Below are 12,779 nucleotides of genomic sequence, written 5' to 3'. Positions count from 1 at the left end.
TGTTCACAGCAGAAATGTCCCTGCTCAGGCAGGACAGCAAAAGCCATCCTGGCTCAGTGTCTCCTGTCAAGAAAATGATTTTGCTGCCTCCTTCCATTCTTTGCCTGTTTTAGCCTGCAGGCATCTTCCATGTCCAGATATTCCTTCAGAGCTTTGCTCCTCTCCCAGGCTGGAAAATCTCCACTCCTCCTTGAAGTCAATGTCCATTACACTTTAGTGAGAAGCTGTGATGTTCCTTAGCTGCAGACTGCTCTCTCTGGTCCTGGCTTAGCAAACACTGACCAACCCCAGGAGCACAGCTTAGCCCTGCAGGTTCCCATCTGAGAGACTCCTCAGGACACGCAGCAGCTACTCCAAACCTCCAGCTGATTTCCCCAGTGTAAATATTTTCCCTGGGATATTTGGTGCCTCTTGGCCCCTGGGCAAATACTGCTGTCTGCTTGTGGATCTAGGACTTTGCTGATAAATAATTCTTTGTTCTTTGCCAGCTGGAGAGCCCTGGCTGGTGTGAAAACCTTGACAGACAGGTGTGGTAGTTCATCACGGGAGCAGATCGTGAGCTGTCACATCCCTGCTCTGTTCTAATGTGCTGCTGTTAAAGAGATGTAAAAGCACCAGGCAGATTTTGTCAGTGCAATAAAACCTGAGAGAAGGGCAGTTCCTCACGAGTGTCACTGTCTGTGAGCAGCTTCTTGGCACCAGACACTGCAGGATGGAGGGGCAGCACCTCCTGGACCCGCATTCCCTGCAGCACAGCTCAGTAACCTCTGTCCTTTAAACTGTGCTGTCCTAAGGGAAGGACAGTCCAGGCATTCCTTTATCCTTAGGGGCTGGGGGGATTTATTTCAGCTCTGTGCCTGGATTTTACAGGAAATAGAAATGGGCACCAGCATTTTCCAAGGAACTGAAATCTCTTCATGTCATACCCCTTGTGTTCAGCCCAGAGCAGGGGTGGCTGTTCCTGCAGCTCAGCTTCCCCTGATTATTTTGGGTCAGCCTGACCTGTCAGTGGCAGAGCTGTCAGTTCCTTTTTCTCCCCTTAATCACCCCCACCCTGGGCTGGGATAGATGGTGGGAAGTGAATTCCAGCCCCAAGGAAGGCTCTGAACCCTCATCCAGAAACTGGAGGAGAGACAGCACCAGAGGTTTAGTGCTGCTGCCAGAACCAGGGCTGGAGATGGGATCCAGGGCTCCCCAAACCTGTTTCTCTGTCCTTCTCATTTGATTTTTCATCATCATTTCTGCTGTGTTCTGAGAAAAAGAGTAAACCTTGGAGCAATGGGTCTGTTTTTTTCCAGTTGTTTCCATGCTAATGTCAGTTATTAATTACTTTTTTTCTCCTGATTTTTTTTTTCCAGGAAGTGGGATACCAGCATGGGAAAACTGTATTTAATGTGTGGTGCAGGAGTGGAGTCCTTGACAAGATGCTGAAGGACAGGCAGGAGACCTGCAAATCCAAAACTGATGTAAGTGCTCAGGGAAATGCTCTGTGCTCCTGGAGCTGCTCAGGGCTGGGGCAGGGGACAGTGACTGCCCTGAGGCTGGGCCACAGCTCAGTGCTCTGCATTTCCTGGCAGGGAAGTTCCAGTTGGTTTTAAGAAACATTTATCACCTTTTTGAGGAATTTGGATAATATATGGCAATATAAGGGCTCACTGTCCTTCCTCTCCTTTGAATCCCTCTGATTTGAAACCCAAGTGCTACAAAGCCTTCATGTTTTACTCAGTAATTCTTTTTTATCATCTTTTAGAGAGGGAAATGAGCAGTAATTTTTTAAGGGATGGCCAGAATGAATCATAGTTGTCATGATCCTTTCAGAGGGAAGTCAAGTGAGGTGAGAGATGACACTGAGGATTTGCAGCTCTCCAGAGGTGGGTGGCAGAGCACTTTGGCTCAGAGATAGGGAGAGGATGGATGGCAGGATGGACACTGGGCCAGGGATGAGGGGTGGATGATTCCACGTCCAGGTGCCCTCAGTGTCAGCAGAGGCTGTGAGTCACTGAGGGGTGGAAATGGCTCTGCTGGGAGGAGGTGAATGTCACCCTCAGCTCCAGGGGCGCTTCCCAGCATCACATGGATCTGCCCACGCTGCCTGGCAGGGCCAGAGTGGCTCTGGAAGGAGCACACAGGGACTGAGCCCTGGAGGAAGCCACTGGAGATCCATGAGATCCATGGGATCTCAGCCTGGGGTTCCTCCCTGGGAGCACACCTGGATGAGGAGGTGCTTCAGTGTGGCTGCACAAGATGGGCCCTCAGTGCACCTCTGGCACCCCCTGATCAGCCATGAGGGGCTGGGGTTCAGGCTTTGTGTTAAATCACAAGGAGAAGTCAAGGCAGGGAGAATTGTGTGTCTCAGAGTTGGCTGTGTCCTACTTCAGCCTTGCTTTTATCACCAGCCAGTAAAAAGCCTCAAACATTTTCAGTGCTGTGACAGACACTCCTTTTAAAGAAAACTGCTTTTAAAACTGCCCTTTTTACAGGATGCAGTAATGGAGGGGAATATTTCACTTAAATCATGCTATCACAGCAGCATGATGGGCATTTATCACACCTACCCTGCCTTCTGTGGCACCTCAGTGCCCTGGAGAGCAAATCTGTCACCTCCTCATTGCAGACACAGCCTGACCCTGCACTCACTTGATAATGAGGCACCAAGTGCTGATTGCTGAGGTGCCACAGCATGGAAATAACAGGGCCGGGAGAGTGACTCACCCACCCTGCCAGGTTATGGAGCAGGAACCAGGGGCTCTGTGCATCCAAAGGACCTGTGGGATCATCTGCTCACCCTCCTAAAACTCCAGAGCCCCCTGAAACCAAGATTTTTGCATCTGACTTGTGTTGCAGGAGATTCATTTCTATGAAGTTACAACTGTTGCAGCTCCCACTGGGGTATTTTTCTTGCTTTTCTTAGTCCATTAGAGTCACTTAAGTCCTTTAGCTGTGTTATCTTCCAGGCAGAGCAGCTGATATTTTTAACTTGCCTTTCATGAGCAAAGGTTTTGATGCTTTATGTGTTTTAGTTCTTCATCTATTTCTGGAGTGTTCAACATCTGAAAGCTGAGTGCCATTTCTTATTGTCTCATTTCCATGTCGTGAGCATTGCAATTTTATTTAAAAATCCAGATATTTAATCATTTAGATGCTTCTCCTTTGCTTTGATCATTTAGTCCCTGTTTATCTTGTCTCCAAAATGCAAATACTGAAGACACAAACAACAGAAACCTTACATAAACTTTACTTTGAGCAGCCCTTACTCCTCCCCAGAATGGAATGCTGCAGCACCATTAATTGGGTCTGCTTGGAGAAGTTCTGTCTACTGAGCTGTTATTCATATTCAAAGCTAAATATAAACCAGTGGACTACAATAGTAACTGTCTTTCTCCTCTAATTTATTTCATAAAGATTGTGCCAAAGAGAAAACTTTCCTCCTTGGAAAAAAAAAAACCAGAGAAGTCTGAGAGTGGGTTTCAGGTGGATGTGAGACATGAGACACTTCTTTGCTTTGTGTTATCTGATGGGAGGGTGATTTTGTCCTCAAAAGTAGTGAGAGGAAGCACTGAAACACTAAACTCCTGTTTGTGAAGCACCAAATGAGTGTGGGAGGACACCTGGTTTCCCACAAGTGATTTCCAGTCCTGGTGCTGAGGCTTGGGGTGCAGCTGCCTCCCCAGTGCCCTCAGACAGGCTGACCTGGGGGACAGCTGGGGACAGATGCTTCTGAGGGTGCAGTCACTCTTCATTCCCATCCATCCTCACCCCAGGAGCTGCTGATGGTTTTCCTGGGACACACTGAGGTGCTGGGCCCTGCAGGATTTTGTTCAGCTGTTTATGCAGAGCCCTTCCATCCCACCCAAAGCCTGTTCCTGCTCCCAGGGACAGCCTGGCACTCTCTGCCCAAGTGCTCTCTGCAGCCACCTCATCCTCCTGGGTTCTGGGGTGCAGGGACAGCCTCAGACCTGGCTGTGTCCCAGTGGTGTCCCTCACTGAGCTGAGTGGCACAGGCTGGAGCTCTCAAGGAGCTTTTCTTCCCTGTCCTGGGGAGGAGCTTCCTGCAGAATCTGCACTGGGAATGTTCAGGTTGGATGTTCAAAGTGAGCCTGGGCTGACTCATCCTTTCCAGCAGTTCCTTAACAGTCACAATGAGCTTCCCAACTTCTTTATGCTTTAAGGTGTGTGTCCTGAGCTGCTGCTGTTCATTTCACACAGGTACCTTTTCATTCCCTCCAGGCTGTCTCTGCCCCCGTTGCTTGTCCTGGATCTGCTCTGTGCTCTGGCTGTTCTAAATTACATCAAAATCAGCTCCAGATGAAAGGTCAACTGAGAGCACTTTGCTGCAGCAGCAATGGGCTGCTGCTGTGCCCCCACAGGGGCTGTGTGATTCACAGCTTGGTGTTCCTGCCAGAGGAGCAGAGGATTGTTCAGAAAACCCCGTGTTAGGAAGCTGCCCTGGCTGGGAGCACATGGGCAGGTCTGGGTGTTTGGGAACACAACTGGCACAGCAATTCCTGAGTTCCCTCTGCCTGCTCTCCCCCATCTTCCTCTGGGTTGGAGTTGTTGCTGTGTCCATTAAACTCCCTGGGTTTAAAAAAGGATGAGAGATGTTGAGGTGTTCACCTGGGTACCTTGTGCCCAGCCCCAGAGAGGGAGGGGAGGCTGCAGGAAGCCTGGGAGGGCTCCTAAATGCCAAAGTTGGGTTTTCTTAGAGGAGACACTGGAGCAAGAACTCCTCAAAATAGAGAACACTCAGCCCACTGCTTGGATGAGACAGATGAAAATAGCAAGGGTTTACTGGAGAGAGGAATTGCAGTGGGAGATGTTTCTGCAGGCTCTGGCTCACTGCAGCACCTCCAGCTCTGGGGCTTTTAGGGGTTCCTGGGGGTCCTGCTCACCCCAGTGCCCTCCTGTCCCTGCAGCCTTTGTGGCATCACTCCAGCTGAGGGATGGCCACTGTGTGTCCCCCTGGTCACCTTCTCCCAAAAGCAGAAGCTCCCTGGGGGCTGCACCTGGCCCAGGCAGTCCCTCACAAAGGATGGATTTCTCTCCCTGATGGAGAAAATCACATGGAGAGCTCTGTCCATGCCAGGGCCCAGCCCCTCCTGTGATTGTCTCTGGGGTCTTTTTAATAAGGCTCCTTGTTGTGTGGGTGGAATAAGGGCCTTTAAAAGCAAGTCCCACTGTTGGGAATCCCATCTCTGCCACCAGACCTGCCTCAGGAGAGCTGTTTGCAGGATTTCTCACTGATGAGTAATGAGGGGGCAGCTGTGCAGAATTTGTGCGTCTGGAGCTTTGTCTGTTCAATATCATTTTTATACAGTCTCGACTTGTTTGGATTTTCTTGTACATTTCTGTGTGCATTTCTGTGTACATTTGCTGACAAACCTTCACCTTCTCTGTGTTGCAGAACGTGACCTGTCCCACCACGTCCTTCACAGACCTGGCTGAGATCGTGTCCCGCATCGAGCCAGTCAAGGCTCCTCCTCTGGCCGACGGTGAGGGGCAGGATGGGGACAAGGAACAGCTCCTGCCTGCCTGCCCTGCCCTCCCTGTGCTCACCGAGGGCACTGCCAGCCACTCCCTGCTCCCTCAGGGCCCTGGCCCTCCGTGTCCCCCTCCTGCCACCTCCTCTGGGACAGTGGGATCGGTCGGGGTGTCCTCAGCAGCTGCTGCCAGCCTCTTCCCGGGCAGCTCCCAGGGGGGAATAATCCCTGCTGGAGTCTCAGCTGAGGGAATAACACAAGGGGCAGCTCAGCTTCCATCCCCTTGGGCTGTCCTGTGCCCTTCTGCTGGCTCCATCCTCAGCCCTGTTGGGCAGGGAGGAGGCTGAGTTAAAGCCCTGCCCCAAGGATGTTGGATTGGGGCAGGCTGAGTTAAAGCCCTGCCCCAAGGATGTTTTTCCATGTTGGATTGGGGCAGGCTGAGTTAAAGCCCTGCCCCAAGGATGTTTTTCCATGTTGGATTGGGGCAGGCTGAGTTAAAGCCCTGCCTCAAGGATGTTTTCCCTGCTGTCATGAGTAGGATCAGGAGTGACTCACTGGCTCCAGTGCTTTTTATGTGCTCCTGGTGTGGGAGCAGCAGTGAACTGGAGAGGAGCAGGTAGCAGCTCCTGCATGGTGACACTGAGGGGCTCTGTGCCCCGTGCTGGCCCTGCCCTGCAGAGCAGCTCCCTGGTTATGGAGTTCCCAGATCCAAAAGGATCAGAGCCTTGCAGGCCTGAAACCCCTGAGTGTGTCACCAGGGCTGGAGCTCTTTCTAAACAGTCTCTTCCCCTCCTCCTGATTCTTGTTCCTGCAGAGGGAAAGCTAAAGTTAGCAGTGCTCCCATCTGTGACTGTTTGCAGAGATGTCCCTGTGGTAATTTGAAATGCTAATTACAATCATATGCCTTATGAAGAAAATATTAATCAAATGTGGTTGAAGCAGCCATTGTGAATAAGAGTGAAGAGTTCATGGTATGTGGTTATTTAAGGCTCAGGCACTGAGACTTGCTGAGATTTCACCAGAGCACTGGGACAGATTCTCCTCCTCTCTGGAGCTCCTGATGATTCCCTGTCAGGCTCATTCCTGCTTTCTGCTGGGCAGGGCTGTGGAGGGAGGGTGGCAAATGGACCTGGCACCCTCTGGGCTGAGGAGGGGCAGTGCAGGAGCTGCTGGGCATGGATGGGATGGGATGGGATGGGATGGGATGGGATGGGATGGGATGGGATGGGATGGGATGGGATGGGATGGGATGGGATGGGATGGGATGGGATGGGATGGGATGGGATGGGATGGGGCCCTGTGCTCCTCATGGGTGCTGAAATCCCTTGGCTGCAGGGTCTGAGGAGGGGGTTGCAGCAGAGTCCTGCACATGTTGGGCAGGATCCTTTGTGTTCTGCCATGTGGCTGAAGGGACCCTGGCCATGCCTGGGTGGCAGTGACAGCAGTGACATCCCTCGGTGTCCTCTGTGCATGAGACGCTGCAGAGCTGTGGGGGAAGGTGTGTGGTGAGGTGAGCTCAGGGGGAGGTGGCACCTCCCTGCAGTGGCCTCGTGCCTGTCAGGTGGCTGCTCAGGGCATTGCTCTGCTCTGGGGGTGAGGGGGCTCTGAGGCTTCTGACCTGGGCAGGGGAGGGGACAGGGAGCTGCCTGGTGGCCTGGCTGTGACCCTGCACTGTCACCTTTGTTCTCCCTGGAAATCCCTTCCTGAGGGAGGCCTTGGATCACAGAGGCTGAGAAGGCTCTGCCTGTTCTGACAGCACCCTGCAGGTCTGGGGCTGGCTGGGAAAATCCTGGCAGTAATTTTGTTCTAAAGCAATCAAAGGGGAAGGCTCAAGTTCTGATGGGTGGGGAAGGGTCAGCACAGAGGGTGAGAAGCCTGGATGGGGCAGGAGCTGTGTGGGCTTTGTTGGGAAAGGGCAGGGGAATTCCTTCTCCTCTTGAGCACACAGAGAGCAGTGACCAAAGCCATTGAACAGTTTTTTTAAAGGGAGCCTGTGCCTCAGGCAGGGCTGAGCAGAGGGCCCTGAGTGCCAGAGCTCTGGGCACAGGTGTCTCATTTCACAGCAGTGTTGGTGGCCCTGTTCCCACTCTCCATCCCCACGTTCCCTCAGCCAGGATCACCCCTCTGCCCAGCTGGGGTTTGGGCACACAGAGCTGTGGCTATGGCCAGGGGAGCTCAGGTGCCACTTTTGGGGGTGGCTCTGTCACATCCCTGCTCAGGCTCCCCCTGGGAGGGATGGCTGAGCCCAGGAGATGAGCACTTGTAGCAGTGGTCATTTGGATAAAGGGATTTGTGGAGGAGAAATGTTCCTGGAGGTGTCAAATGCCTGGGTTTGCCATCCAGCTGGGGCAGGAGACATCCCAGCACCTCTCCAGGGACACAATTAGCAGGCACCTCTGCATTTTTGCTGCTTACAAAGAACTTTTCTGGAGCAGCTGAGGCTGTGCTGAGCTTCCAGGTGCTGACTGACCCCTCCAGCCACAGCACAGCTGTCCCCAGCTGGGGTTCCCTGCAGGAATCAGGGAACAGAGCAAAGAATCAGCCCAGCTGCAGGAGCACGAGGCAACCTCCGGGTGGGAAATGCCCTTCCTGCAGGGAATGTGCTCACCCTGCTCAGGCCAGGCCTGGGGACCTTCCCAGGGTGGGATCTCCTCCTGGCTGAGCTGAACAGAGCAGCAAGGCCCTGGTCCTGCTTGGTGCTCCTGGGAGGCTTTGCAGCACCCAGAGCATCACTGGGAGCTCAGCCTTGGTGCAAGGTGATGCTTTGGGACAGCAGGGCCACCTCCTGCTCTCCTCTTCCCCCTGCAGCACCCAGAGCTGTGAGGGATGTGGGAAGGGTGGCTCTTGGTTCTGTGTTCTGTGTTAAATGCTGAACAGTGCTGGGAAAATCAAGGAATTTTGTCTTGATGGCAGCTGGTTTTATTGCAGGTATAACTCCAAACTCTTGTTTGTGGTGTCTGTTACTGTTCAGATGAGTTTCCAGTTTCTCTGGTGTATTTTATCAAAGATTATCATTAGTGTTTTTAGTAAAAACAATCATTCTGTAATTCTCAGTAAAAACAAAACAACCAAACCTAAAAATAATAAAAGAAAATAAAAAAGACCTAATGTCTTTCATTCCAATGTTCTAGCAGTTGGTTGTAGTTATGTGCTAGAAAAGGCTGTGGAACAGACTGTGCTGTTGTCTTCAGCATGGAGCAGATGCTACTGATGGCTCCCAGGAGAAATCCTTAATCAAGGGTCTGGTTTAAACAGGAGCCCCTCTCCTCACCAGTGGGCTGCATCCAGCTATTCCCTCAGAGCACACTGGATTAACTCAGGAGAGGGGGAGAAGAGCTGGTGTCACACAAAGGTGATTTTAATGGTGACCATAAAATGTCATTTTCACACCTTCAGCTGCATCCTGAAGCTCTGGGTGCCAGCAGAGGAAGGTGCTGCCTGCCAGGGGCCCTGCCCTGCTGCCCACATGCCCTGGTGTCACCAGGGCCTGGGACAGGGTTTGGAGGGGAGCTGGGACCAGCAATGGCTCCCCCAGCCCAGCACATCCTGGAGTTGCTGTGGGGAGCAGCCCTGGTGCAGGTGGAGTCATAAAAGGGTTTGAGTTGGGAGGAACCTTAAAGCTCATCCCATCCCACCCCTGCCATGGCAGGGACACCTCCCACTGTCCCAGGCTGCTCCCAGCCCTGCCCAGCCTGGCCTTGGGCACTGCCAGGGATCCAGGGGCAGCCACAGCTGCTCTGGGCACCCTGTGCCAGGGCCTGCCCACCCTCACAGGGAACAATTCCCAATTCCCAATCTCCCATCCAGCCCTGTCTTCCTTAAGGCCATTCCCCCTTGTCCTGCTCCTCCAGGCCCTTGGCAGGTCCTGCTCCTGCTGCCTGCTTTGCAGATCCTCCAGGGGATCTCCAGATGCTGGCAGAGGTGTTGGCCCTGCCCTGATGAGTCCTCATTCCATGGGAACAGGCTGGGGCTGTGCACAGCTCTTGGGACTCCCTAAATTATGTTAATCTGCTGGATTACTGGAGAAAGCAAGTGATTGTCCTCTGCAGAGAGGAAGGGAATGTGAATCTCTCTGTCCCTGTGGAGCAGAGATTGTGAGGCACTGTTATCAGCTCCACAGCAGGCAGAGCTCACCCTAAGCCTGGGATCCCTGTTCCAGAGCCTGTGAGCACAGGGAGTTTGGCTTGGCAGCTCAGAGGCTTCTCAAGGTGTCCCACAGGTCTGGTTGTGCTGAGGGGTGGAACACAGGAGCTGTGCTGTGCAGGGCATTCCCCAGGGAGCATCCCCCAAACCTGTGTCCCTCTGGGCATGGCACCCACCACAGTGACCCAAACAGTGGGACAGGGCTGCTGTGCTGTGCTTCCTTGGATTCTGGGGGGCTCCAGGACACCAGCTGACAGAGTGGTTTATGTTTCTGTGCTGGGGAGCTGAGATCTGTGTGTGAGCAGTCCCAGTTCACTGAGCTGCAGAGAGCTGCTGGCACTGTCCAGTCTGTGCTCAGTGACTGTGGCACTCATTCCTCTCCCAGCTTCCTCTGCCTCTCTGCTTGCCAGTTAAACCCTGTGCTTTGTGTCTTCTCTCCTCAGATGAGTCAGACTACCAGACTGAGTATGAGGAAGAAGTTCTGGGCAGCCAGAAGGATGATTACCTTGATTTCATAAGCAACCAGGCTGAGGAAGACTCTGACTCGGTATGAACCCCCTGAACAGGCAGGGCTGGTCATTGTTGGGCCATGGCTGAATGGTGTCAGGTGGATTTGTTGGGAGAGATGCTGAGAGGAGCATCCTGCTCACCCTCCTCAGGCCAGTCCCTGCCATGGGTGGCAAAACCTGGCCACAGTTAAATCCTGGTCCTGCAGCTCTGGGCTTGCTCATGAGGTGGATCAGGGCTGGAGAGGCTGAGGGAGCTGCTGCCTCCAGCCTGGGGAGAGGAGCTGAAGGGAGGATCTGCCAGCAGGGTGGGTGAGGACAAGGGGGTTATGGAGGAGAAGGGGGTTATGGAGGAGAAGGGGGTTATGGAGGAGATGCCCATCAAAAAGCCAGGAGGGGACAGGCACAGTTTGTGCTGAAGGGAACCCTCCCCGGGGCCAGTGGGAATTGCTGCCCTGTTCACACAGCTGACACCCACCCTGGGCTGTGTGGAGGGAAGTGGAAACTCCACTCTTGTAGATATTTGAAAAGCAAAGCCCTGAAGAACCAGCTCCAGCACTCGACCCAGCCCTGCTTAGAGCAGATGAATGGATTTAACTTCCAGAGGTCCCTTCCAGGCACAGGGGTTTGGTTCTGTGGGACAGCAGGCCCACCCTGAGGTAACTGTGAGACCAGGAGTGCTGAGCAGCTCAGCTCAGTCACATCCCTGCTGCTCTGGGTTTAGAGCAGACTGCAGCAGGGTTTGGAAGGTGCTGCTGTGTCAGTCATGGGCAGTTCCTCAGTGGGAGCACAGGGTGGGTGGGGAAGGGCCCATGGGAGGGTGTCCCATGGTGTCAGGGTTTTCAGAGAGGAGCTGCAGTGATGTGGGTTCTGTTTGCTGGGCTTACCCAAGCTGGTGGGAGAGGAGGTGAACAGGACAGGTTTTATCCAGCTCAGAGAGGATGCTGAGGTTTCATTTGTGCTTCCTGTCCTCCTGCAGGATGAGGAGATGCAGCTGAGGAAGCGCAGGAACGTGCCCAGCGGGGACGGCCAGAGCAGCACCGGAGAGCCGGGCTAGGGCTGGGAGAGGCCGAGCTGCCAGCTGGGAGCCACAGCCCAAACTGCTGACAGAGCAGCCCTATTTATTTATTTAATGCTTCACCAAACCAAAACAACACCCAGATGAATGAAGGCAGAGTTCATCCTTCTCCAGCCAGGGCTGGCACTCAGCACCACCTGCACCGAGTCCTTTGGAGCTGCCTTGGGCCCTGCTCCTTCCTGCAGGTGCCAGGAGCAGCAGTTACTGATCACAGACTGGCAGAGGGGAAATGGGCAGCTCAAAGCTGCCTGGATTCTTGCTGCTGTGTTTTTAGGCACTGTTTTTACTGCCAAGGCCCAAAGAACACTGGGGACCTCCCCCTGCAGGGTGCTGGGAGGGCTCCAGAGCAGCACTGGAGAGAGGGAGGGGTTTGTGGGTTGCAGCCTTGCTTTCTTTCACACGAATCAGGTAACTGTAATTAACTCCTCAGTGACTTCCAACCATGTACTGGTGAGCAATGCTCTGACAGGAGCAAATCTGAATGTATTTCACTTGAAATCTGAACCTAAGAAATCATTGTGAAGGGTGGCCATAGAGCCTGGATCCTCGAGTCAGCAGCAGGACATTCACTGACAGATCATGGAACTGACACTTGCTGGGCAACTCTGGAATCACCACTTGGCTGGACTTGCCCTGTTGAAATAAAGTTATTTTGCTGGATGGAAATGTCTCTGTTTCTTTGCATCAGGTCCTACAAAGAGAAAAGTTGTCAACAACTGAGAGCCCAGCTTGCCTCTGCTTATCTCAGACTTGCAAAGGAACACACAGTTTCCAGCTGCTCAGCCCAGCAGGAGTCACTCCAGGTATTGTCAGGCACTGGGAAGAATCTCCAGTGCTCTGTCCCCAGGGCTGGAGCTGTTGGATCTGTCCAGACACCCCCTGGTGCTGGCTCAGCTCGTGTCACATCTGTCATTGCCAATGGCTGCATAACCAAGCCGATTCTGGCTTTATGGCAGCCCCAGCTGCGGGTGCTCTTGCCTTGAGGGGATTTCTCATCAACCAGAGCACCAAGGTCACTCCCAGAGCTGTCTCCTTCCCTCAGCTCTCCTGCCCTGCAGGCATCCCCAGAGCTGGGCAGCACCAAGGGCCAGGAATGTGTTTGGTGAGGACTGGGAGTTGTAAAAGCTGGGAATTGTCACCTCTTCTCTGCATTTAACCTCCTTTCCTCTCCTCTACCAGCCCTGCATTGTGCTTTCCTCTGTCACAGAATCCCAGCCTGGTTTGGATGGAAGGGACCTTAAAGCCCATCCAGTGCCACCCCTGCCATGGCAGGGACACCTCCCACTGTCCCAGAGTGTCCCCAGTCCTGTCCAGCCTGGCCCTGGGCACTGCCAGGGATGGGGCACGTCCATGAATGTGCCGCCTGTGCCCAGGGAGCTGCTCCTCTTACACAAAATGTTATTTTCAAGTGTCAGAGCCCCAGGTCAGTGTTTTGCTCCCAGACCCAGCCTGTTTGCATCTCCATCTGGCCCATGGCCCATCCAGAAGCAGTGGAAGCAGTTGGAAGCCTTCCCTGCAAGGATCATGCAGACCTTTGATGCAGATTTTGGTTGATGCACTTGCACAGAATGTGTT

The 12,779-nt window shown here is 53.4% G+C and overlaps 1 protein-coding gene across 2 annotated transcripts in view; it reads left to right on the top strand.

Moving 5' to 3' along the window:
• The window catches only part of PNPLA7 (patatin like phospholipase domain containing 7), a 135,761-nt gene extending 123,905 nt beyond the window's left edge, over positions 1-11,856 (top strand). For both annotated transcript variants that reach the window (XM_058818113.1, XM_058818112.1), the window contains exons 33-36: positions 1,359-1,466; positions 5,402-5,489; positions 10,064-10,167; positions 11,106-11,856. In XM_058818113.1, coding sequence (XP_058674096.1) covers positions 1,359-1,466; positions 5,402-5,489; positions 10,064-10,167; positions 11,106-11,183 — 378 coding nt within the window. In that variant the 3' untranslated portion in view covers positions 11,184-11,856. The remainder of the gene's footprint in view (positions 1-1,358; positions 1,467-5,401; positions 5,490-10,063; positions 10,168-11,105) is intronic.
• The last annotated feature ends 923 nt before the right edge of the window (positions 11,857-12,779 follow it).

Source organism: Ammospiza caudacuta, chromosome 21 (assembly GCF_027887145.1).
Source record: "Ammospiza caudacuta isolate bAmmCau1 chromosome 21, bAmmCau1.pri, whole genome shotgun sequence".
NCBI lineage: Eukaryota > Metazoa > Chordata > Aves > Passeriformes > Passerellidae > Ammospiza > Ammospiza caudacuta.
The sequence above is the reverse complement of the archived record's forward strand: the minus strand, read 5'-3'. Positions and strand labels throughout refer to the sequence as shown.